The 27830-nt window shown below is 34.4% G+C and overlaps 1 protein-coding gene across 2 annotated transcripts in view; it reads right to left on the minus strand.

The window, feature by feature from the left end:
• Nucleotides 1-27830, minus strand: part of ROCK1 (Rho associated coiled-coil containing protein kinase 1) — a 151210-nt gene that overhangs the window by 61476 nt on the left and 61904 nt on the right. For both annotated transcript variants that reach the window (XM_068562556.1, XM_068562555.1), the window contains exons 3-9: nucleotides 24149-24249; nucleotides 23474-23611; nucleotides 20715-20890; nucleotides 19836-19920; nucleotides 18118-18262; nucleotides 17654-17792; nucleotides 10827-10918 (exon numbers count right to left, since the gene is read on the minus strand). In XM_068562556.1, the coding sequence (XP_068418657.1) occupies nucleotides 10827-10918; nucleotides 17654-17792; nucleotides 18118-18262; nucleotides 19836-19920; nucleotides 20715-20890; nucleotides 23474-23611; nucleotides 24149-24249 (876 nt within the window). The remainder of the gene's footprint in view (nucleotides 1-10826; nucleotides 10919-17653; nucleotides 17793-18117; nucleotides 18263-19835; nucleotides 19921-20714; nucleotides 20891-23473; nucleotides 23612-24148; nucleotides 24250-27830) is intronic.

Consider the following 27830-nt stretch of genomic DNA (forward strand, 5'->3'; position numbering starts at 1 on the left):
TAAGTGATTAAGGGACAACTCAGTGAACTATTTATGAAATGGCTATTGGGAAAAGAGAGAGCAGGGATATAAAACCTTAACACAGAATCTTCAAGAGTTTTAAACTCGATGGGGAGCAAGACCCACACATACTTAATAACATAAAACTGTATGTGGCAATGCAAATATTCATGACACAGAAGAAAATACCATATGACACTAGTACTAAAGCAATTATACTCCAATAAAGATGTTAAAAAAAAAAAAAAAAGAAACTAGTACTACAAATATCTTCTTTTGGAGCTTAAATACGCTATAGAAAGTACACCTAAAAATAAATTTCAGGAAAAAAGTTTTTTAAAGATACAGGAGTATAATAAAACATCACTGAAATGTTATCATCAAAATATTCAATAATTATTTTTGATACAATCATCTCATGTTCCTTTAGAGAAAAAGATAAAGAAGAGTAAACAAACAAAAACTAACTGACCTGATTTTACAATCTTAATTTCTTATATAAAGGAATCACGGTTCTATTGAATCGTCTGGGTATTCCAGGCAAGAAATAACTATTGTTGTGCATCTCAGATACAGTGAACTATCAGATAAATTTGGGAATGAAACAACACATTTAACCAAAAGAAGCATAGTACTAACAGCGAATGAGAAAAGAGCTTTTCCACCATTTTCTTTCCTTAATGGCCAAGAGAACTGCCCAACTAGATGATTCTAGCTTCCTGATCTTAACTGACTAATTTGTAAAATGAGGGGAAAAAAGGGTTGTCACTCCTTGTGAAGTACATGGTCTTGGCACAAATTTTACCTTAAAACAGTGGTTCTCAATCAGGGACAGTTTTGGCCCCTCGGGGGTATTCAGCAATGTCTGAATATGTCAGAAATGTCTGGGTACATTTTTTTGTTGTCATAACTGGGGAAGGGATGCTACTGACATCTGGTGGGTAGAGACCAGGGATACTGCTAAACATCCTACAATGTTCAGGACAACAGATACGAGAAAGATTTCTCTGGTCTAGTGTTGAAGGTGAGAAATCCTGCTTTAAAATTATCATATAAGATAGATTTTAAAAGGAAGCAGAGCAAGTTTTGGTGCATTTTCTCTTGCTGTTTCAGATGGACCTAGTCTTTTTATAGATGACATACCATCTTAGAGTAGTTTTAAAATGAGACAAGTATGGGATACAAGTATGGGAAATCCTGGGAGAATTATAAAAGTAATTATTTCTGCTTCTAAATTAAGATGTTTAGGCTTTACATAATACCATATAATCATGCCAGAACTAATAAATAAAGAAGGATAAATTTAGCTTTACTGAATTACCATCAATATATAGAGTGTTCCATTTATAAAAAATTTACCTTTCAATAAATAACTGGTAATATAGGAATCATGTTCCATAAAAAAGAATCCAACTGATGTCACCAAAAATGGCAGAAGAGGGAGCTCTAAGAAGCTGCCCTTCCATTGAAGTAACTAACCATTAAGCTCACAAAACTATCAGGAACAACTTTTTTGGAACTCTGAAATCTAAGAAAAAACTTACAACAAGCAAGGAAACGTTCAAAGAAGAAACAGGGTGCTAAATTGTGGCATTTAAGGAGATGTTTGTCACTGGCTGACTGCTGAGATAATGGAAAGGGGACTTAAATGAACACACACAAGGAATACAGACTTCATAAGAATAGTTCCAGAAAGTCACTAAACAAACGGATGACTGGAGCCCACAACAAGCTGTTGCTTACAGACTCTACAAGGAAGGAATTCTGATTTCCAGAGTTACAACATTACAGTGTTCAATATGTCCAGTTCACAACAAAAAATTACAAAGCAGGTAAAAAAAAAAAAAAAACAAACAGGAAAAGTATGGCCCACTTACAGGGAATAAAGAAAACAACAGAAAACCTCACTGGGGAAACCCAGACATTGGTTTTACAAAACAAAGACTTTAAATGTCTTAAATGTGCTCAAACAGCTAAAGGAAACCAAGGACAAAGAACTAAAGGAAACCAGGAGTATGATACCTTAACAAATAGAATATATTAATAAAAAGACAGAAAAAAGAACCAAATGTAAATTCTGGCACTGAAACGTACAAAAGCTGAAACTAAAAATGTGCTAGAGAGGTTCAACAACAGATTTGAGCAGGCAGAAGAACTGGCGAACTCAAAGATAGGAAAACTGAAATTATCAAGTATGAGGAACAGAAAGAAGAAGTGAATGGAACCTAAGGGGCTTCTGGGGCACCATAAAGTAGACCAACATACACATTACAAGAGTCCCAGGAAAGGAGAGAAAGGGGCAGAAAGAATATTTAAAGAAATAATCGCTGAAAATGACCAAATTTAATGGAATATATATATCTATACATCCAAGAAGCTCAATGAACTCCAAGTAAGAACTCAGATCCACACCAGGACACATTGTAATAAACTTTCAAAAGACAAAGACAGAGAGAATATTGAAAGCAACAACAGAGAAGCAACTCATCACATACAAGGGATCCTCAATAAGATTAACAGCCAATTTCTAAGCAGAAACCTTTAAGGCCAGAATGTAGTGGAATGACATTTAAAGTGCTGAGGGAATTCCCTGGCAGTCCAGTGGTTAAGGTTTCATGCTTCCACTGCAGGGGGCATGGGTTCAATCCCTGGTCGGGGAACTAGGATCCTGCATACTGTGCAGCGCAGCCAAAAAAAAAATAGTAATAAAGTGCTGAAAGAAAACAACTCTCAACTAAGAATTCTATAACTGGCAAAATTATTCTTCAAAAATGAAGAAGAAATTAAGAGATCCCCAGGTAAAGAAAAGCTGAGAGTTTGCTACTAGTAAACCTGTCCTATAAGAAATGTTTTTAAAGGGAGTCTTCCAGGTTGAAATGAAAGGATACTAGACACTATCTTGAAGCCTTATGAAGAAATAAAGAACACTGGTAAAGATAACTACATAGGTAAATGTAAAACCCAACTTCATTGTAATTTTGTTTTGTAACTGTACTCCTTCCCACATATGATTTAAAAGACAAATGCACAAAACAATTATAAATCTATGTTAATAAGCACACAATATATAAAGATGTAATTTGTGACAATAACAACTAAAGGGAGGGAATGGATGTGTATAGGAGCAGTTTTTATTGCTACTGACAGTAAACTGTATCAGTTCAACCTAGATTGTATCAAGTTAGGGTGTTAAATGTAATGGCCAGCGTAGTCACTATAAGAAAATGACTAAATAATATGCAAAAAAAGAAATGAAGGGGGAATCAAAACAGTAAACCAGAAAAGGTAATCTATTAAACAAAAGAAGGCAATAATATAAGAATTGAGGAACAAAAAGAAAAAATAAGACACAGAAAACAAATTGGACAATGACAGAAGTCTTTCTGTACAGTATTTACTTTACATTTAAATGAATTAAACTCACTGATTAAAAGGTAGAGATTGGAAAAATGGATTAAAAATTGATCCAATTATATGTGCTGTACAGAGACTCACTTTAGATCCACAGACATAAATAGGTTAAAAGAAAAGGATGGAAAAAGATATTCTACAGATAAAAGAGCTGAGGTAGCTATACTAACACCAGACAAAACAGACTTTAAGTCAAAAATGGTTAAAACAAAGACACTGTATACATATATTTTTACTGAAGTATAGTTGACTTACAATGCTGTGTTAGTTTCAGGTGTACAGCAAAGTGATTCAGTTTTATATATATATATATATTCATATTCTTTTTCAGATTCTTTTCTATTATAGGTTATTACAAAATATTGAGTATATAGTTCCCTGTGCTATACAGTAGGTCCTTGTTGGTTATCTATTTTATATACAGTAGTGTATATATGTTAATCCCAAACTCCTACTTTATCCCTCCCCCATCTTTCCCCTTTGGTAACCATAAGTTTGTTTTCTATGTCTGTGGGTTTATTTCTGCTTTGTATATATGTTCATTTGTATCATTTTTAATTTTTAGATTCTACATACAAGCAATATATATTTGTCTTTGTCTGGCTTACTTCACTTAGTATGATAATCTCTAGGTCCATCCATGTTGCAAAACATTATTTCATTCTTTTTTTATGGCTGAGTAATATTCCATTGTGTACATACACCACATCTTTATCCATTCATCTGTTGATGGACACTTAGGTTGCTTCCATGCCTTGGCTACTGTAAATAGTGCTACAATGAACACTGGGGTGCATGTATCTTTTTGAATTAGAGTTTTCCCTGGATATATGCCCAGGAGTGGGATTGCTGGGATCATACGGTAGCTCTATTTTTAGTGTTTTAAGGAACCTCCATACTGTTCTTCATAGTGGCTGCACCAATTTACATTCCCATCAACAGTGTAGGAGGGTTCCTTTTTCTCCACACCCTCTCCAGCATTTGTTATTTGTAGACTTTTTTGACAACAGCCATTCTGACCAGTGTGAGGTGAAGACATTGCATACTGATGATATTGATAAAAGGGTCAATTCATCGAGAAGATACAACAATGATAAACATATATGCATATAACAACACAGCTCCAAATATATATAAATATATATATATATATATATATGACATAAAAGAACAGTTCTAATAGAGTCCTCAATAATCCACTTTCAATAGTGGACAAAAAGTCTAAACAGAAGATGAATAAGAAAATAGAGGACTTGAATAACACCATAAACCAAATAGATGTAACAGATATACTAAGCACAATCCAAGACCAACAGCAGAATACACATTTTTCTCAAGTGCACACGGGACTTCTCCAGGACAGACTATATGCTAGTTCAAAAGACAACTTAATACATTTAAAGAGACTGAAATTCTACGAAGTATTTTCTCCAACCACAACGGAATGAAACAAGAAGTCAATAATAGAAGGAAAATTAGAAGTTTCACAAGTATGTGGAAAATTAAACAATGTTCTCTTAAACAGTGAGTCACGGAAGAAATCAAAAAAGAGACTAGAGAAAATGCTCTGAGATGAAAGAAAATGAAAACAACATACCAAAACTCATGGGATTCAGTGAAAGCAGTACTTAGGGGAAAACTTTAGTTGTAAATGCCTATATTATAAAAAAAGAAAGATGTCAATTCAACAACCCAGACTGACATCCTAAGAAACTAGAAAAAGAAAAGCAAACCAAGCCCAAAGCTAGAGGAAGGAAAGAAACAATAAAGATTAAAATTCAGGTAAGCAAAATATATAATAGAAAATACATAGTGAAAATTAACAAATAATTGGTTCTTTAAAAAGATCAAATTGGCAAATCTTTTACTAAACCAAGAAAAAAAGAGAAGACACACGAATAACTAAAATCAGAAATGAAAGTGGGGACATAACTACCAACCTTCTACAAATAAAAAGGATAAAACTAAAAACTATGAACAATTGTACACCAACATACTAGATAACCTAGATGAAATGACAAATTCCTAGAAACACACAAACTATCAAAACTTATTTGAAAAAGAAAATTTGAATAAACCTACAGTAAGAGATTTAATCAGTAATAAAAAATGTCCCAACAAAGAAAAAAGTCCAAGACAAGATGATTTCACAATTGAATTCTACCAAACATATAAAGAAGAATTAATGCCAATCCTCACAATCTTCCAAAAAACAGAAGAGGATAAAACATTTCCTAATTCATCCCATGAGGCCAGAATTACTCTGACACCAAAGCCAACCAAGACACCACAAGAAAAAAAAAAAAAACACAAACCAATATCCCCAGATGCAAAAATCTTCAACAAAATACTAGCAAATTGAATGTAGCAGCATATTAAAAGAGTTATAAACTATGATCAAATGGGATATATTCCAGGGTGGCTCACCGCATGAAAGTCAATCAGTGTAATACACCACATAAATAGAATGAAGGAAAAAACTCCACATGATCATTTCAAATAACACAGAAATGGCGTTTTACAAAATCCAACACCCTTTCATGATAAAAACAGTCAGTCAACAAGGCACAGAAGAGAACTTCCTCAACATAATAAAGGGCATTAATGAAAAACCCATAGCCAACATCATACACAATGGGGAAAGACTGAAAGCTTTCCCCCTATGATCAGGAACAAGACAAGGAAGGATGCCCAGCTTCACTACTGCTATTCAACAATGTCCTGGAAGTTATAATCAGAGCAAATAGGCAAGAAAATAAAATAAAAGGCAGCCAAATTGGAAACACATTCAACATAATTGTTACAAAAATTCCACTGTCCTTTTTTGTAGGAATGGAAAAACCCATTCTAAAGTTCATATGGAATCTCAAGGGATCCCAAATACAGGCATAAATCGGAGATATTGTGAGTTCAGTTCCAGACCACAGCAAAAAAGAAAATAGAGCAATAAAGCAAGTCACACCAATTTTTTGGCTTCCCAGTGCGTAAAAATGTTAACACTATACTGTAGTCTATTAAGTGTGCAATAGCATTATGTTTTTTAAAATATTAAAACTAAAACCTTAATTTAAAATTAAGACCTTAATTTTATTGCTAAAAAATGCTAACCATCATATGACCACACAGGGTTGCCACAAACCTTCAATTTACAAAAAACTGCAATATCTGTAAAAGCACAATAAAGTGAGGTATGCCTGTAATCAAAACAATCTTGAAAAAGAAGAACAAAGTTAGAAGAGTCACACTTGCTTATTTCAAAGCCTACTACAAAGCTACCACAATCAAAACAGTGGCATAAAGACAGACATATATAAATCAATGGAATAGAATAGAGAGCTCAGAGATAAACCCTTATATTTATATGGTCAAATGTTTTTTGGCAAGGGTACCAAGACCATTTAAGGAAAAAAGGACAGTCTTTTCAACAAATGGTGCTGGGAAAACTGGATAACTACAAGCAAAAGAATGAAGTTGTACTCTTATCTTACACTATATACAAAAATTAACTCAAAAGAATGGAAAGCAATGACTCCAACAGACATTTGTATATCAATGACCAGAGAAGCATTACTCACAATAGTTAAAAGGACAAGCATTCTGAGTATCAGTCAATAGATGAATGGATTAAAAAAAAAGTGGTATATACATACATGGAATATTATTCAGCCTTAAAATGGAATGAAATTCTGATGCATGCTATGACATGGATGAACCTTGAAGACATGCTAAGTGAAATGTCAATCTCAAAAAGACAAAGATTGTGTGAATCTACTTATTTGAGGTAGCCAGAACAGTCAAATTCATAGAGAAAAAAAGTAGAATAGTGGTTACTGGGGGGTTGGGGTAAGGGGAGAATGGAAACTTATGGTTCAATGTGTTACAGAGATTTAATTTGGGGTGATGAAAAAGTTCTGGAGATGGATGGTGGTGTGATTACACAGCAATCTGAAGGTGCTTAATGCTACTGAACTGTGCACTTAAAAATGATTAAAATGGTAAATTTTATGATATATATCCTTTATGAAAATAAAGAGATAATCTTTCTTAAAGTTTATTTGTTAAAAAAGTACCCAATATAATGCTGAGGAAGTCTAAACTCCTAAGCCCCTAAAACTGGCTAGCTCCTAAATTCTTTATCCATGAAGCCTACACTGATGAAGCCTACACTGATGATCTCTCTCATGAGAATGTAAAATTCTAAGAGAGAACACCAGACTCAGTTGAACCACAGAAACTAAACTAGTATATATGTGCATACAATTAATTGTGTTTGTTTTTAACTAAACTGAAAACTCACCACATGATCTGACAGTTACCACTGTTACCATCTTAAGTGTCACCCATCAGCTAAAGGTGGATTAAGTAATGGTAATACCTTAGCTGAAGAGAGATCATGAACGGCAAAGTGTTTTACAAGTAACCACATATTATATTTAACACAGCATTATTAATAATGTTATTATATGTAATAATTGTTATCATTTTGTTGTTCCTAAAATTTAACTGCCAACAAGTGTCAATTCTCTACGCTTCTAGTCTGTATAATACTGAATAGTGGAAATCTTTAAATGGTACATGGTATTTCACAAGATCAAAGATGCTAGAGTCAAAGAGACTTAACCTGAGTCCTGACATTGTCATTTGCTAGCAGTATGACCTATAGCAAGCTATTTAGGTCTTTTCATTTCTTTTATCTTTAATTGCCTGTCATTTCTTTAATTCTATCCCAAATGCGTGGAAAAAGTAATTTTACAATCTTAATACTTTGTGTCTCTAAATTAAGAGTGAATAAGATCAGGAAGCTCATGGAAATTCTGCCAAAAAAATCAAGCTATTTTGTACCCCGCTCCCACACAGCCAAGGAACAGATGGTGAAGATTGCCATTATAATTTGCAGACATATAAGTGGTAAAACTACCAAAAGAACTATTATTTGCAAAACAGTAAGAAATTTTGCCAAAGAAAATTGGAGAGGCAAAAAAAATTAAAAAGAATTATAACTGTTATATAATTTTTAAAAACTTGGTAGGTCAGAGAGGTCAGTTCAGAATAAAAGTATTCTTGGTATTTTAGGGGTGGGAAGTAAAGAAGGGTAGGAAGAGGGAAAGGGAAGAAGAGAACAATAAGTTCTATAGACTTTGATTTTTCTTTCTTTTTTTACAGTAAGCACAAAATAGGAGCTATCAGGATTAGAAAAAGTTCTCGAAATTTTAAGTACATTAACTCTAAGTAGACTGTAGCAAAACCATAGATAACAATATAGATCTTAAAAAGATACAGAAATGATAACAATACTACTAATAAAACTACCTATTTATAGAAATTCTTTAAATATAAAGTTCATTTGACTTAAATCAATGACATAATTCATTTTACTTACTTTTTCCATAAACATAAACAGTTATATTAAGGAGGTATAACAATATCAAAAATGCCACTGATTTGGATGCCACAGTTCCACTAGACTATGAGCTCCACAAGGTAAAGAACTTTTGCTGGTTTGTTTTCCTAATGTCTGAAATAGAGTATTGCTCAGTATATAGTAGGTGTTCAATAATGTTTGCTGACTAGGTTGCCTCCTCTCCTAATTAATATCAATTTTCAATACACATATGTCTTCCCTACTTTTTTAGAATGATTTATCGTATGGTTATTCTGTAGTTGTTTATGCATTGCTTTACTCTGAAAAAAGAAGCGACAGAAAATATACTCGGTATTTTCTTGAGTCCTCTTTTAAATTTTCCTCAATTTACAATCATATCTGTATGTTTTCAGCCTTCTGAAACTTTACTAAAAGCATAACTCGAATAAAAACATAATTTTTCAATGCAAACATTCATCATCTCACTCTACTCATCTCTGTCTTGCAACAGTTTCTCTTGAAATGTGAAGACAATAATCATGTCACATGTACTTATGAGGAAGAGGAAGTTTCTTATTTTCCAGTGTATAACTAACTGTTAAATTCTCCCAAGGTGAGGCTGCTCCTGTAGCTTCTCCAGATAGCAGGTCATTCAGTGTCATTCTCTGTAGCAGTGTAATTTCTTAATTTCCAGAATTTCTTATTTCCCCTTTTCCCTTCTTAGTCAATTTTATAGCTTAGTAGAATGTATGTACTGTACCTGAAGGCCATATAACGGTTTGTTTTAAAATATTTAACAAGGGGCTTCCCTGGTGGCGCAGTGGTTGAGAATCCTCCTGCCAATGCAGGGGACACGGGTTCGAGCCCTGGTCTGGGAAGATCCCACATGCCGCGGAGCAACTAGGCCCGTGCGCCACAACTACTGAGCTTGCAAATCTGGAGCCTGTGCTCCGCAACAAGAGAGGCCGCGATAGTGAGAGGCCCGCGCATCGCGATGAAGAGTGGCCCCCGCTTGCCGCAACTGGAGAAAGCCCTCGCACAGAAACGAAGACCCAACACAGCAATCAATCAATCAATCAATCAATCAATCAATCAATAAATAAAATATTTAACAAAGATACTTCACTAATATAGGCAAAGCTACATGATCTATTTCTTCAAAATTAGAAAGATTTTTCTCCCCTGAAGGAATCATCTCACGCAATCTCAACTAGATAGGCAGATCTTAAGAGGAATACCTAATTTGTATCTGTTTCTAAAGCAGCTGAGTTCATTTTATTATGATCATTGCTGTTGCTACAGCAGGAAGTTAGGGGCTGGTGTACACTATCCTTTCTCTGCTAAGTGAAAAGGGAAACAATTCCTGAGACTTCAGCAAGGGAAAGATGAATTCTTGGCCTCCCAAATACACAAAGATGGTGGGAACCTTTGGTGCCATTATGACTTTGATTCAGCTACGTTAAGCAAAGTTTTCTGTGAATCACTGTAATTTTAACTCTTTTTAAAATAGGGAATATTCTAAACTGACTGAAAATTAACTTTTTGCACACTACAAATTTTTATTTCTGGATTTCAAGCTGCAAGTCTGATGGAATCAAGCATACCATAATTTCTTATATCCTCACACAAATTAAACTGCGATAGAACCTCCTTATATTTTAGGTTTTAGTAAAAACAAAAGAATAACTTTTTTTTCACAAGAAATATTACCTCTTAATTATTGACTTCCTCTACAAAGAGATACTAAAGTCTAAACAGACAGCAATTCAACAAAGATCAAATATCACATTATGCCTGCTGAGCCCAACTCCATTACATGTGCATAATACTTCATCTTGATATATTGAATGGGACATCAGAGAAGGAGCAGTATAATTTTCCTAACATTATCAAATATTCTCTCTTTAACTAGGTTAGGACAATACTTACATAATATTTGTATACTCTGGATTTTCATCAGATATATAAGTATGTTAGGAAGGCAGTTCCAACAGACTATTTACCACAACTACTTTCAAATAGTCACTGTAATGTGCAAGAGAAAATAACTTACTATCTCGGAGTGTTTCCCAAGCCCACTGATCATTTTTGAAGAAGAGATGTCGTTTGATTTCTTCTACACCATTCCGCCCTAATCTCACCTCTCTGAATAGAAAGAGGAGAAAAGTCATTAATCATTTAAGATATTATTATTGATACTATAACCTGTTCATATTTATTTGTGGGCATAATGCTAAATCTGTGCAGGATGTTAAATACAATTTTATGTCACCTTGAAATTATATTGTCAGCATAATTTTGAGCTTACATAAAAAATAAGTTGAAGACTGAGAAAATTAAAGAATTTTTTCTAAAGAAAAAATACACACAAAACACAGATTTATAGATACTCCATGGCTTTTCTACTGACAACAAATATCCATCACCTTGCTTCATTAGCATAATGAATTTTCTTGATAGGTTTTTTAATAGTGGTAAAGTTAATACATTTTTTGAACTAACAACTTCACACCAGGAGCTAACAAAAACTCCAAAAGATGTTTTAAATATAAAATTTCCATTTTATTCTCTATTAAATATTTCTGACCAACCAACCAAAAACCAATGACAACTAATTCTTGACCCTACAACAAAACTGAGAGCTTTAATGGGACAAGCTACTGATCCTTGGCCTCTTCAATAGGCATACAAAAAAAGCATTTAAAAATGTGCTGTCAGCTGAGTTGCTAAGGGGAACTTGGCACCTTTTGTTTTAGTAGAGTACTTATAAACAACAAAAATCCCAATTCTTTTCATGAGTTGAAAGATAAACTGCTTTAATCAAAGAGGAAATCAAAAAATACCTAAAAACAAATGACAATGAAAACACGACGACCCAAAACCTATGGGATGCAGCAAAAGCAGTTCTAAGAGGGAAGTTTCTAGCAACACAATCCTACCTCAAGAAACAAAAAACACCTCAGATAAACAACCTAACCTTAAACCTAAAGGAATTAGAGAAAGAAGAACAAGAAAACCTCAAAGTCAGCAGAAGGAAAGAAATCATAAAGATCAGATCAGAAATAAATGAAAAACAAATGAAGGAAACAGTAGCAAAGATCAATAAAACTAAAAGCTGGTTCTTTGAGAAGATAAACAAAATTGATAAACCATTAGCCAGACTCATCAAGAAAAAAAGGGAGAAGACTAAAATCAATAGAATTAGAAATGAAGGGCTTCCCTGGTGGCGCAGTGGTTGAGAATCTGCCTGCTAATGCAGGGGACACGGGTTCGAGCCCTGGTCTGGGAAGATCCCACATGCCGCGGAGCAACTGGGCCCGTGAGCCACAACTACTGAGCCTGTGTGTCTGGAGCCTGTGCTCCGCAACAAGAGAGGCCGCGATAGTGACAGGCCCGCGCACCGTGATGAAGAGTGGCCCCCGCTTGCCGCAACTAGAGAAAGCCCTCGCACAGAAACGAAGACCCAACACAGCCAAAAATAAATAAATTAAAAAAAAAAAAAAAAAGAATTAGAAATGAAAAAGGAGAAGTAACAACTGACACTGCAGAAATACAAAGGATCATGAGAGATTATGACAAGCAAATATATGCCAAGAAAATGGACAACCTAGGAAGAAATGGACAAATTCTTAGAAAATCACAACCTTCCGAGGCTGAACCAGGAAGAAATAGAAAATATAAACAGACCAATCACAAGCACTGAAAATTGAAACTGTGATTAAAAATCTTCCAACAAACAAAAGCCCAGGACAAGATGGCTTCACAGGCGAATTCTATCAAACATTTAGAGAAGAGCTAACACCTATCCTTCTCAAACTCTTCCAAAATATAGCAAAGGGAGGAACACTCCCAAACCATCACCCTGATACCAAAACCAGACAAAGATGTTACAAAAAAAGAAAACTACCGGCCAATATCACTAATGAACATAGATGCAAAAATCCTCAACAAAATACTAGCAAACAGAATCCAACAGCACATTAAAAGGATCATACACCATGATCAAGTGGGGTTTATCCCAGGAATGCAAGGATTCTTCAATATACGCAAACCAGTCAATGTGATAATCCTGTTTACAAATTGAAGGAGAAAAACCATATGATCATCTCAATAGATGCAGAAAAAGCTTTTGACAAAATTCAATACCCACTTATGATAAAAACCAGCCAGAAAGTAGGCATAGAGGGAACTTACCTCAACATAATAAAGGCCATATATGACAAACCCACAGCCAACATCATTCTCAGTGGTGAAAAACTGAAACCATTTCCACTAGATCAGGAACAAGACAAGGTTGCCCACTATCACCACCATTATTCAACATAGTTTTGGAAGTCTTCGCCACAGCAATCAGAGAAGAAAAAGAAATAAAAGGAATCCAAATTGGAAAAAAAGAAGTAAAACTGTCACTGTTTGCAAATGACATGATACTATACACAGAGAATCCTAAAGATGCTACCAGAAAACTACTAGAACTAACCAATGAATTTGGTAAAGTAGCAGGATACAAAATTAATGCACAGAAATCTCTTGCATTCCTTTACAGTAATGATGAAAATTCGGAAAGAGAAATTAAGAAAATACTACCATTTACCACTGCAACAAAAAGAACAAAATACCTAGGAATAAACCTACCTAAGGAGACAAAAGACCTGTATGCAGAAAACTATAAGACACTGTGAAAGAAATTAAAGATGATACAAACAGATGGAGAGATATACCATGTTCTTGGATTGGAAGAATCAACATTGTGAAAATGACTATACTACCCAAAGCAATCTACAGATTCAATGCAATTCCTATCAAACTACCACTGGCATTTTTCACAGAACTAGAACAAAAAATTTCACAATGTGTATGGAAACACAAAAGACCCAAACAGCCAAAGCAATCTTGAGAAAGAAAAACAGAGCTGGAGGAATCAGGCTCCGGACTTCAGACTATACTACAAAGCTACAGTAATCAAGACAGTATGGTACTGGCACAAAAACAGAAATAGAGATCAATGGAACAGGATAGAAAGCCCAGAGATAAACCCACACACATATGGTCACTTTATTTTTCATAAAGGAGGAAAGAATATACAATGGAGAAAAGACAGCCTCTTCAATAGGTGGTGCTGGGAAAACTGGACAGCTCCATGTAAAAGAATGAAATTAGAACACTCCCTAACACCATACACAAAAATAAACTCAAAATGGATTAAAGACTTAAGTGTAAGGCCAGACAGTATAAAACTCTTAGAGGAAAACATAGGCAGAACACTATGACATAAATCACAGCAAGATCCTTTTTGACCCACCACCTAGAGAAATGGAAATAAAAACAAAAATAAACAAATGGGACCTAATGAAACTTAAAAGCTTTTGCATAGCAAAAGGAAACATAAACAAGACGAAAAGACAACCCTCAGAATGGGAGAAAATATTTGCAAACGAAGCCACTGACAAAGGATTAATCTCCAAAATATACAAGCAGCTCATGCAGCTCAATATCAAAAAAAAAAAAATCAACCTAATCCAAAAATAGGCAGAAGACCTAAATAGACATTTCTCCAAAGAAGGTATACAGATTGCCAACAAACACATGAAAGGATGCTCAACATCACTAATCACTAGAGAAATGCAAATCAAAACTACAATGAGGTATCACCTCACACCAGTCAGAATGGCCATCATCAAAAAGTCTACAAACAATAAATGCTAGAGAGTGTATGGAGAAAAGGGAACCCTCTTGCACTGTTGGTGGGAATATAAACTGATATAGCCACTATGGAGAATAGTATAGAGGTTCCTTAAAAAACTAAAAATAGAACTACCATACAACCCAACAATCCCACTACTGGGCATATACCCTGAGAAAACCATAATTCAAAAAAAGTCATGTACCACAATGTTCACTGCAGCTCTATTTACAATAGACAGGACATGGAAGCAACCTAAGTGTCTGCTGACAGATGAATGGATCAAGAAGATGTGGCACATATATACAATGGAATATTACTCAGCCATAAAAAGAAACAAAATTGAGTTATTTGTAGTGAGGTGGATGGACCTAGAGTCTGTCATACAGAGTGAAGTTAAGTTAGAAAGAGAAAAACAAATATCATATGCTAACACATATATACAGAATCTAAAAAAAAAAAAAAAAAAAAAAAATTGGTTCTGAAGAACCTAGGAGCAGGACAGGAATAAAGACGCAGACATAGAGAATGGACTTGAGGACACGGGGCAGGGGAAGGGTAAGCTGGGACAAAGTGAGAGAGTGGCATGGATATATATATACACTACCAAATGTAAAATAGATAGCTAGTAGGAAGCAGCTGCATAGCACAGGGAGATCAGCTCGGTGCTTTGTGACCACCTAGAGGGGTGGGATAGGGAGGATGGGAGGAGACGCAAGACGGAGGAGATATGGGGATATATGTATATGTATAGCTGATTCACTTTGTTATAAAGCAGAAACTAACACACCATTGTAAAGCAATTATACTCTAATAAAGATGTTTAAAAAAAAAAAGGTTCTGACGAAACTGAATTATTTGTAGTGAGGTGGATGGACCTAGAGACTGTCATACAGAGTGAAGTAAGTCAGAAAGAGGAAAACAAATACCGTATGCTAACACATATATATGGAATCTCAAAAAAGAAAATGGTCAGAAGAACCTAGGGGCAAGATGGGAGTAAAGATGCAGACCTACTAGAGAATGGACTTGAGGATACGGGGAGGGGGGAGGGTAAGCTGGGACAAAGTGAGAGAGTGGCATGGACATATATACACTACCAAACGTAAAACAGATCGCTAGTGGGAAGCAGCCGCATAGCACAGGGAGATCAGCTTGATGCTTTGTGACCACCTAGAGGGGTGGGATAGGGAGAGTGGGAGGGAGGGAGATGCAAGAGGGAAGAGATATGGGGACATATGTATATGTATAACTGATTCACTTTGTTATAAAGCAGAAACTGACACACCATCGTAAAGCAATTATACTCTAATAAAGATGTTTAAAAAAAAAAAAAAAAGGTTCTGAAGAACCCAGGGGCAGGACAGGAATAAAGACACAGACATAGAGAATGGACTTGAGGTCACGGGGAGGGGGAAGGGTAAGCTGGGACAAAGTGAGAGAGTGGCATGGACATATATATGCTACCAAATGTAAAATAGATAGCTAGTGGGAAGCAGCCCATAGCACAGGAAGATCAGCTCTGTGCTTTGTGTCCACCTAGAGGGGTGGGATAGGGAGGGAGGGAGGGAGTCACAAGAGGGAGGAGATATGGGGATATATGTATATGTATAGGTGATTCAGTTTGTTATACAGCAGAAACTAACACACCGTTGTAAAGCAATTATACTTCAATAAAGATGTTAAAAAAATTTTTTTAAATAAAAATTGTGACACCATAAAAAAAAAATAAGATAAACTGCTTTAGATATAATGAGACACTTTTAAAGAAGCTTTCACTGACTCTCTCAGACTGGCTTAGGGAAACTCTCCATGGTTCTATGGCATGCGATACTTAAGAGTACTTACCTCTCTGTACAATAAATATCTCATTTGCCTGTCTGTTTCCCCCAAAGGACTATGAGGTAGTGGAGAACAGTGGCTGTGTATCCTGGTCATTTCTATACCTCTAGCATAGTTTTTATATAATACTATATTTATACAGTGCTTATATTAAAATGTAAAAATTTCAAAAACTGTATGTTTCAGGCTGTAAAGGACAAACTGAAGGAAGATAAGTTAATTTTAATTAAAGTGAATCCGAAATTGAAACATATTTAAATTTAAAGCCTCTCTACTATTTAAATTAACAATATACAACCTTAAATCCTAAATGTAATCTTAGTAAGTCATCTAGTTCCTGTTTAAATTTTAAACGTAAACCACAAAGGTATATACATAATATGCCATTTTTGTTTCTAAAACACTTATGTGCATTTACATTTATAAAAAATGCTTGTTGAAACTGGAAGACCATGTCAATGAAGGAAGGAGGTAGAAAATACTACATATTTTTTTTATAGCTTTGCACTATCTACTTAATTTCAAAAAGCATATACAATTAAATCTTTTTCCCAGCTTTACTGAGGTATAACTGGCAAATAAAATTTTAAGACATTTAGTTTACAATGTTACAATTTGATATTCATACATATACACTGTGAAAGGAGTCCCCCAACAAGCTAATTAACACATCAATCACTTCACATATTTACTTTTCTTTTTTTGGTCGGGGGCAAGAACATTGAAATGTTCTCTCGTCACAAATTTCAATTATACAATACAGTGTTATCTTAAATGGCATCAACTGGAAGATGCATCATCATTTTTCTATCACCAGGAAAAAAATGTCCCAATTAAATTACTACATGCCATTGATTTTAAGATGCACTCTAATTTTAGAGATTTTAAGATGTTAAAAAAAAAAGACTCAGGGAATTCCCTGGCAGTCCAGAGGTTAGGACTCGGTGCTTTCACTGCCAGGGCCCAGGTTCCATCGCTGGTCGGGGAACTAAGATCCCACAAGCCGCACAGCATGGCCAAAAGGAAAAAAAAAAAAATCAGACTCAATAAAATATACTACCATCTTTATACTTAAGTAAGTTAAAAATTTAACAATGAAAAAAATAATCAACTTGTCATGAGCAAAGAATCTATTACTATCCCAATTTCTTAGGTAAGGTAAGTGAGTTGAGATCCAGAAAAGCCATCCAGAAAAATCAGAAAAATTATATCAGGTTTCACTGTCATGAACGATTTTGGGAATGGTAATTTTTATTCCAATAGTTCAAATATAGGAGTTTAGATATAGACCTTAAAAACTGAGCAGCAAAATGAAAATTTCCTTGGAATAAGTATTCCATGTTAAAATTATTTACCTGTCAGTAAGGAAGGCACAAATGAGATTTTTTGCTTCTTTTGATATGTCATTATCATCAGGGAAGGTAAGTGAATTTTTATGGTTCATAATCTTACTATAAGTTCCAACCAGAGAATCTGCATAAAATGGTGTATCACCTGATAAATTGACAGGGAAAACAAAAGCAAATTAAGATACATTGAAAGAAAGCAGTTTCAAAGGAAAAGAGTCAATGTTACTGTTTAAAGATAATTAACTATGCATAAACTAAAAATATACATCGAATACATAAAAAGAAGTAACACATTAAGTTTCTCTAAGTCTCTAAATAGCTTGTCAAAACCGACAAAGTAGGTTTGGATCAGTTTGTTTCCTACAAACAAAATCAACACTGCTTAATGTAATATTTTATTAGAAGAAGCCAAGTCTAAGTTTGGAGATGAACAACTATGTTAGAGGTACATAAAATCCTCCTTTACTCACCTACAAGCATTTCATATAAAAATACCCCAACTGACCACCAGTCACATTCTCGTCCATAATAACCATCACCACCTTGAGATTTTAATACTTCAGGGGAAATATAATCAGGTGTCCCAACTGCTGTATCACATCGTACCATACCTTCCTAAAAAGAGGTCAAATTTTCAATTAGGATATAAATGTAAAGTCTCAATTATTTAACATGAGTTTTTCTTAATGTAACATGTAGAACTCTTAAGTCTTTGTGTTATGAAAGATCACATCAAAACCTAATGCAGACTTGATAAAAAATAACAAACAGCTTAATCATATATACATATTATATACACAATATATTCATAATGTATGTGTGTATGTGTATATGGATATAGCAGTGATTTTTATTTTGTAAGAACACTCACTAGAAAGACACATTACCACCATTTATTATTCCCCCAGTTGTACCAATATGATGATCTCATCTTAATTTCAGAGAACAAGTATATAAGTCAATGCAAATATGTTGAGGAACCGATAGAATGAATCACTTGATAACATCAATGTATAAATGCTGATTTAATTGTTTTTTACTAAAATAGTCATTCACTTTATGCTTGAAATTGAGGGAAAAAAACATATAAGAATTGACTGTACAAATATAGAATGGGGAAGCATGTGCATGGGAAAAGGGCATAATAGTGTTAAGCCCATTGATAACTACCTAATATGCATTTTAACCCTCTCTCCAAAATAAAAACAAAAACTATATATACCTGTTACTTACTTTAGCTGGTATGAATGCAACAGAATTATACATGATTACACAAAAGTTCTCACATACAGTTCTCCTCCTAACCCATAAATTTCCTTTGGAAATAATAAATACAACTGTTTGGTTATTCTTCTATGATAAGTTTCAAAGAATATAAACTGTTTCAACTGAAAATAAAGCAGCATACTTGCTACTTCAGCTATGTATATAAGTTATTTATTATATAAATAGTGAGCATGGGTACCTTTCACGATTGACTCCCCAAATAAGTAGTAAGAGCTTTTCATGTTTAATAGAAGGCTAAGTAAAACATTAAAAAATATACATATTACTGAAATCCAGTTTTTATGAAAGTCTCATTTTAACGGTGGCATTAGTATTTAGTGACATTTAAGCTAATCCCATTTCTAGCTACCAATAGTGGACATTACAGATTTGTTTTAAAAGATTTAGTAAATCTGGCAATCCACGCTTCCCCTAAATAGAGAGGGGAAAGAATAAAGCACTTACAAGTTACTAACACAACACTGAAACCATGGCATCTAGTTCAACAAATAAGACTGGGCACATCAATTCTGTACAAGTCCAGATATGGTTAGTAAATTCTTAAAACATTGGGAGAGGGAAGGGTAAGCTGGGACAAAGTGAGAGAGCAGCATGGACATATATACACTATCAAATGTAAAATAGATAGCTAGTGGGAAGCAGCAGCTGCATAGCACAGGAAGATCAGCTTGGTGCTTTGTGACCACCTAGAGGGGTGGGATAGGGAGGATGGGAGGGAGACGCAAGAGGGAGGAGATATGGGGATATATGTATATGTATAGCTGATTCACTTTGTTATAAAGCAGAAACTAACACACCATTGTAAAGCAATTATACTTCAATAAAAATGTTAAAAAAAAACATTTTGTAAAAAGCATCTATCTTGAATTAGCAAAACTAAATTAAAATCTAATTATTTAACCTTATTCATCTTCATACAAGTACCAAAATCTGCTAACTTCAAATGTCCAGATTTATCCAGCAGCATGTTATCAGGCTTCACATCTCTGAGGGGGGAAAAAAAGGAGTACAGTATCTCTGAAACAGATCAGAAACTGATAAAAATTATATGAGGCAGTGATTTTAGGTCATATATCCTCAATTTAAAGAAGGTCACCTTTGATTTATATGTGCTCTCTATCCACATCTATAAACTGACTTCATCTGGGAGACTCTCTCATATATTATGCCTCAGAAGAAGACATTCTTTTAAGTGGAGTTTGATTCTTCCAAGAGGAAAATCAAGTCATTTGAGAGAGAATAACCATAAAAAAATGTAACATTCAAACATAAAAAGTAACTGAAACACACAAGATAGATAAATACATAAATAACCCCAGAAAAGGGTCTAAATCACTTTCATTTTTGCATCCCTGGCACTGAGCACAGCAATTGCACATAGAATTCAAGTGGTGTTTGCAGAACAAATGAAATTATTCTTCTAGCAAATAAATTTGATCTGTTCACTAATTAAAAGCAAATTAATTTGTATATAAAAATTAAAAGCATTTAATACCCCAGAATATACCTTAAAAAAACAGCTTATAATTTTTACTTTTCAGGACACCATATAAAAGCCTTATAATCAGAATAAGAAATATTAAAGAATACATTTATATCAACACTAAACTGAAATGTTAAAACCACGAATTTCAAAGTTTTAAATTCTGAAACACCACTCATGTCATATGGGAGAATAGGTGGATTTAGAATGGGAAATGCTAATCAAATGAAGTTTAAGTACTGATTTTTAGCTTCTCTCTTTAACAAATGAGAAAATTTAAAGCATTTTTATCCTTACCTATGAATAAAACCCATGGAATGGATTGCATCCAATGCAAGAACTACTTCTGCAGTATAAAATCGGGCCCATTTTTCAGGCACATCATAGTTGCTCATTAAGTTTACAAGATCTCCACCAGGCATGTATTCCATTACCATGTAGAGATAACGATCATCTTGGAATGCATAAAATAGCTACACAAATACAAAAAAAAACAAAGAAACAAATTCATTAAGACTAAGCAAAACTGCTTCATTTAAGAATTGTCAAACATACTAATATAAGATTTAACTGAAATAATCAAATTGCAGTAGTTGTAAGTACTCTTAAAAAAAGGAAACAAATACAAAGATAAACAGCACAAAGAACTTTGCGTGTGCAGAAGAGTTATTAACTGTGGTTACTTCTGAGGAGTCGGAGACTTCTTTTCTCTACACTTTTCTATACTAATTGAATTTCTTATACTGAGAATTTTTAAAAATTATAATAGTTTCAATAAAGAATATACAAGTCTTCTAAGCAAAGACATATTGTAGTTCTAATTTAAATTGTGCATAGTGGGGTTTAGTGTTAAATTTATATCAACACCACAATCTTCAAGTAATCTAATAAAATTAGGCTACAGTCTTAGTTGTCCCTTATTAGCCGTGTGACTAGGCAATTTACTTAACCTCCCAAATTATCTGTGACTATAATCCTTTCTAGAAGAATATATGGGGAAAAAAAAAAAAGAATATATGGGACTATATATCATGTTTGACTTTTATACTTGCTGCCCAGTTTGTGTCTGGATGCCTGGCAGTTGGCAAGTACTTAATGAATGTTCAACGAACAAAAGCACAAATTTAATCTATAAATTGAGGGTGTAGCTAGTAGGGATTAACTGCCTTTCAGAGTTGTTAAAAAGATTAGTGAATAGAGAAAAAGCCCTTAGTACAACAGATGCTCAGTAAACAGTTGCAGTCAGTAGGAGTCACAGTAACAGCTAACAGAGAAACAGGAAGAGGACAACAGAGTCAAAGCAGGAAGAGTAAGGTCCATTGATATGAAATTGGCAACAATATCAGGCATAAATATATTATGTGACCAGGGTTGAAGTTAAAAGAAGAGCAAATTTACAAAAGAAAATTTCTTTTTTTTGGCCGCAATACGTGGCTTGTGGGATCTTAGTTCCCCGACCAGGGACTGAACCCATGGCAGTGAAAGCACAAAGTCCTAACCACTGGCCTAATCACTGGACTGCCAGGGAATTCCCTACAAAAGAACATTTTAAGTAAACATGAGAAGATTAGAATAGAACTAAAATAAATGAAATAAGCCCTTAGAGAAAAAGTATAACTAATTTACCTAGGCACTTATGTCTTAAAATTATTTTTATATTTCATTCTTTTCAACAGCATTTAATGATTTTAGTTACAGATTTAGTAACTTTAATTAAATATAAATATTTGGGGGAAGGATAAGAAACTAAGTGGTATCTCATGGCTCTCCCAGATTAAAATGTACAGTATATCACTCGGACACCATAATTAAAGAAACATTGTTGATTTGGTGGCAGATTACCCAATTTAAAACGTTATCAAGAAAAATAAAGCTTGAAGTTCATAAGTTGTAAATTTAACCTTAAACATTTATGTCATGTTTTTTAACTTTTTACACAACACTGAACACTCCCCGTATCAGTGGTTCTCAACCAGAGATGATAACTGCCGGTGTCCCACGGCCCCCACCCACCCACTCTCCCCAACACGCCACCCAGGGAGATGTTCAACAATGTCTGAACACAGTTTTGGTTGTTATAGCTTTTGTGTGGGGTGGGGAGGGCTGCTACTGGCATCACCTGGGTAGAAGTCAGGGATGCTGTTAAAAACCCACAGGATAGCCCCCAACAACAAAGAATCACTTGGCCCAAAATGTCAGTAACACTGAGCCTGAGAAACTCTGCTCTATACAGCTGATAAAAACAGGGCAGACATTTCAAGTATAAAAAGTCTTACTATGCGAATCTTAAACATCTTCCATATCCTTTTTATCCCAATTACTATTATGCTTATTTAAGACAGTCTTGATTACATAGTATAAATTTTAAAAACTACAAAATTCATGCTAGGAATTTAGAAATGATCTAGCTCAGCAGTTTTACTATTTTTTTTAAAAAACCACAAGACCTTATTTCCCCTACATGAAATCTTAATAAGAACCCCAATATATAAGACATATAAAACATGCAGCTGCTCTAGTTGAAGCAGAAACAGAAAACCCAGAATTATAACCTACCCAAACAACTGCTTGCTCCCATGACTCCATCTGAGGTATCTCCTCAGTTGAAAATAACCAATCTAAGCCACCTTTCACATTTTTTGAGCAAGGAGACCGAGGCCCAGAGATGTAAATAACCTGGCCACAGCTTCAGGTCAAGATTAGTACCTACAATTCCTGACTTTCTAATGTATTTTTCTTTCCACTGAAAAACCTGAAGCCAATACAATATTATTTGGAGGCCTAGCTTAACTTTTTTCCCTCCATTTCTCCCATTCTTTCCACTCTACTCCCATTCTTTCCCTCCATTTCTCCCATTCTCTCCACTCCAGAGATAGTTACTTTCCTCCTAGAGATGATTCAATAAAATTAAATTTTATGATTTTAAAAATAATGATATATTAGACACTTTTGTAATTGCCAATAAATTCTCTATTACTGTTCTAAAAAACAAAGCTTCTCAGACATGTTAAGTTACAAACTGCTACAGCAACAATGAAACAATAACAAAAGCATACCTGAACAACCCAAGGACTGTTAGCAAAAGCCATGATGTCCCTTTCTTCCCAGAAAAAAGCAGAATCGGATCTCTTAATCATTTCAAATTTGCTGAGAAGCTTCATAGCATATACCTTCCTGGTGGATTTATGCCTTACCTTTAAAATGGAAAATGGAAAATAATGAACATTTCATTAACATTTAAAGCTCAGTGTTTCCCAGAACAATTTAGTAAATAATTTAACATTATTGGTCTTGTTATTTTAGCTTCTTCTCTTCTGAATTATCCCAATTAGATAATGTCAAGGCTTTAACTACCAGATGTAAGTAATGTTAGAAAAAAATCTTTATTCCCTGTATTATGGCACACTTCCCCCTCCTCCACCCTGCTAGTTATGCTACTTCCTGTTTATAAAACTTACTACTGCACAGCATTTTAGATAGTGTAATATTAGGAGTAAAGATTTCTCTTTTGATGCTTGAAAACTCTTCTCTACCCATGAATTCTTGGGGAAATAGTTCACACTACTGCTGAATTAGACTCTAGGCTTTCATATCCTTAGGCAAGAATGTCTAGAGCAATTTAAAGCAAGAATTTTATAAAAACAATACTTTCCCAAACAACATATGTTAAACACACAAATGGATTTTTTAATTTTAAAGATTGTTTTTTTAATCTCATTAAAATAACCTACCAATTGAACTTCTCCAAATGCACCTCTACCAATCACCTTCACTACTTCATAATCTTCAGCTTTCATTCGTAAATCTCTAATTTTATTTATTGTGTCTTTATCTGTATGAAAAGAAAAGTTTATAATTTTAAATCACTGAAGCATTATAACTAAAACTGCTTATTTTACATTCAAGTTCTTGAGAAACAATAAAAAACAAAGATGTTCATTAAAAATTATTTAATATAAGTAAAATATGAAGTTGTAAAACAGAGAAATGTTCAATGTGCTAAGAATTGTTTTTAATAAATTCTGGAATGACTTCACTCTGTTAAAATATTTTTCTTAAAATCTGACTTACTAGAATGTTTAAAAAAAACCAAATATTATACTACATGTACACTGAGAATAATTAATTAGTTCCTGGTATTTTAAGTATATATCAAATTTGAATCAAGGGGCCACAGGTAGATATTTTAGATTAATGAAACAAGTTTTCTTTTTATCAAGTCAGTTTTGATGATCCTTTTAAAAAGATATAATTAATTTAAGATATCAAAGGTAAACATGCTAAAGAATCACGTACTTATTATATTTCTCTATTTGAATGCAGATTCTAACTTAAAACACACAGTGGGAATCACTACAATTATTTATATAAACCTGTCACACTACAAACTACAATAATTTAAAATCCCCACTGGATAGATATTCTAATTCCTAATTTGGTCATAGATTAAAATAGGGCTATTTTAATCCACATGGGTCAACACTGGCATGAGATTACATGGAAAAGCTTCACAGCAGAGTTACACAAAATACAGGGCAGCTATTAAATTTAAGTTCTAGTTCCTGATAAAAGCTACATATAATGTCTTTCTTTTGAAATGCACATTTAAACTCATGTTTGTATACATTATGACCCACAAACACATGCAACAGAGAGCAAACTTTCACACAGGGATAACATAAGTACATTTAATTTTAGATCACATATCTATGGCAAATGTACCAGCAAGATATAAACAATAATCAATTTACTGCAGAAACATCTGTGTTAACTATAGAGGCTCTACAGTAATCACTGTAGATATATACATAACTCTAAAACACAGTGTCTGCTCTTATGGATTTCAAATGAAACTGAAACAAACAAAAAATAATACCAAAAAATGCAAAAAGGAAAATAAGCACAAGCACAGAGTTTGTGGAATATAAAGGATGATACCTAACCCAAGGCTGCCTAGGAGGGAGGTGGCTAGAAAAGGCTTTCTGGAGGTGAAGAAACCTGAAACAGGTCTAAAAAGAAAGCAGTTAGCTAGCTGGGAAGAAGAAAAGAGAGAATATAACAGGCAGATGGGCAAATATAAGCAAAGGCACAGCAGAACTGTTCTGTGCTGCTGGAGTATCAAGTCTGTGGGAAGGATGTGAAGGAGAGGCTGGAGAGCCCCAAACTAGTTAAGGAGCTTGAACTTTACCTGTAGACCAGTAGTTGTAAAATTATTATTTAATCAACAAAAATATTTTTCACATTAAAGTTTAAAAGCAGTACAATATGAAAATAGATAAAAGAAAAGTGCTCTGCTTCAAGAGGGTAGTGGTGGTGGGTGTCGTCAGAGAGGGGCTGGAGCCTCGTCTACTTTGTACACCTCCATAATGCAGCCCAACAGAGTCCTGTGGGATCTGTCGGGAACTGAGAACAACCTGAAAACCACCACTACGTGTTGGAAGCCATGACAAGAAATAAGGCATATAAACAACATAGTCAAATTTACATTTCAGCTGCACTACTCCAGAGAATATGTAAATGATAAATTCAATAAGAGCAAGACTAGAGCGGGGGTAGAACTTTAAGAGTACTGTGATACTCCAGACACGAAATAAGAAAGTTCTGAACCAGGATAATGTGTTATATAATAGCCTATGGGGTTGAGAAAGGATCCCTGGCTCTGGTTATACCAGATTTAGAGCCATAAATAGGCTATAAAGTCTGTAGTTTTGGGCTCAGAAAACATATCTGCTGCAAATGCGTGTGGAAATGGAGATCTTGCTTATTTTAATTTCTGACAGCACAGGAAGTTACAAAGCAGCTCGACGTTACTTGTGATTCGAACAACATTAGTTGTCAAAATGACTTTATTACATTTAAGTTTTGCATTAAAACTGCTCTCTTGCCTTGTAATTTTAGGTTAAATCAAAAACTAATTTCCAAAGTCAGTGTTCAATGATAATTCAATGACAGTTGAGAGTGGTTCTTCTCATTAAGAAAAATCTTCATCTTGGTCCTTGTCTTAATCAGCTCATCCTGCCATGCAAAATACCATAGACTGGGTAGCTTAAACAGACATTCATTTTCTCATGGTTCTAGAGGCTCAAAGTCTAAGACTGGGGCCAGCGTGTTCTGTTTCTGGTGAGATCTCTCTTCCTGGCTAGTTGGCAGCCAGCATCTCTCTGTGTGCTCACAGGACCTCTTACGTGTTGCACAGGTAAGGACACTAATCCCATTTTATCACAGTCCCATCTTTATGACCTCATTTAACCTTAACTGCCTCTTGGTTGGCCCTATCTCCAAATACAGTTATATTGGGGGGTTAGGGATTCAATAGATGGATTTGGGGTTGGGGGACACAATATAGTCCACAAAAAAAAAATCACAAATGTCACCACTGCTAAGCCATTGACTTGCTATATGCAAAGATAAACTGGGATATTCAGCTTCAATTTCTGTCAAAAATGTACAGAATGGATAATAGTTAAGTCCACCAGAGTGAATGATGTTTACCACTGATCCTGTGGTTCAATAACACGATAGATTCAAATATTTTCCACAAAGTACTTGCTGATGTATAATACAATGAATAACTACAGGCTTTAAACAGCTGGTATTTTCATAAGCTTTGTTAGTTTGTTCAACTAACATTTTCTGCACCATACATAATTTTAACTACCATCATTCGTAACACATCTTAGCAGACTCCACTTCAAGTTGTACTTAGTGTTTCCTCAACTTTTTAAAAAATATTCTTGCCTGTACTTGTTCCATGCCGACTACACATAGAGGCTAATTCTTCACTCACTTCAAACTCAGCATTGATTCCTCAAACAAGAGTCAAGGAAAATCACTCAAAATTGTCTTATTTTTTAATTGACTATTGCTGTTGCTCCCAATGGTCTCAATTCTTTGAGCAACTACTGTTCTTGACAAAAAGCTAATAGTTTTTTTTTTAAATTTTATTTCTTTATTTTTTATACAGCAGGTTCTTATTAGTTATCTATTTTACATATATTAGTGTATGTATGTCAATCCCAATCTCCCAATTCATCACACACACACACACCCCCCCGCCACTTTCCCCCCTTGGTGTCCATATGTTTGTTCTCTACATCTGTGTCTCTATTTCTGCCTTGCAAACCAGTTCATCTGTACCATTTTTCTAGACTCCACATATATGCATTAATATACGATATTTGTTTTTCTCTTTCTGACTTACTTCACTCTGTATGACAGTCTCTAGATCCATCCACGTCTCTACAAGTGACCCAATTTCGTTCCTTTTTATGGCTGAGTAATATTCCAGTGTACATATGTACCACATCTTCTTTATCCATTCGTCTGTCGATGGGCATTTACGTGGCTTCCATGACCTGGCTATTGTAAATAGTGCTGCAATGAACACTGGCGTGCATGTGTCTTTTTGAATTA

This window comes from Eschrichtius robustus, chromosome 14 (genome assembly GCF_028021215.1).
Source record: "Eschrichtius robustus isolate mEscRob2 chromosome 14, mEscRob2.pri, whole genome shotgun sequence".
Taxonomy (NCBI): Eukaryota; Metazoa; Chordata; class Mammalia; order Artiodactyla; family Eschrichtiidae; genus Eschrichtius; species Eschrichtius robustus.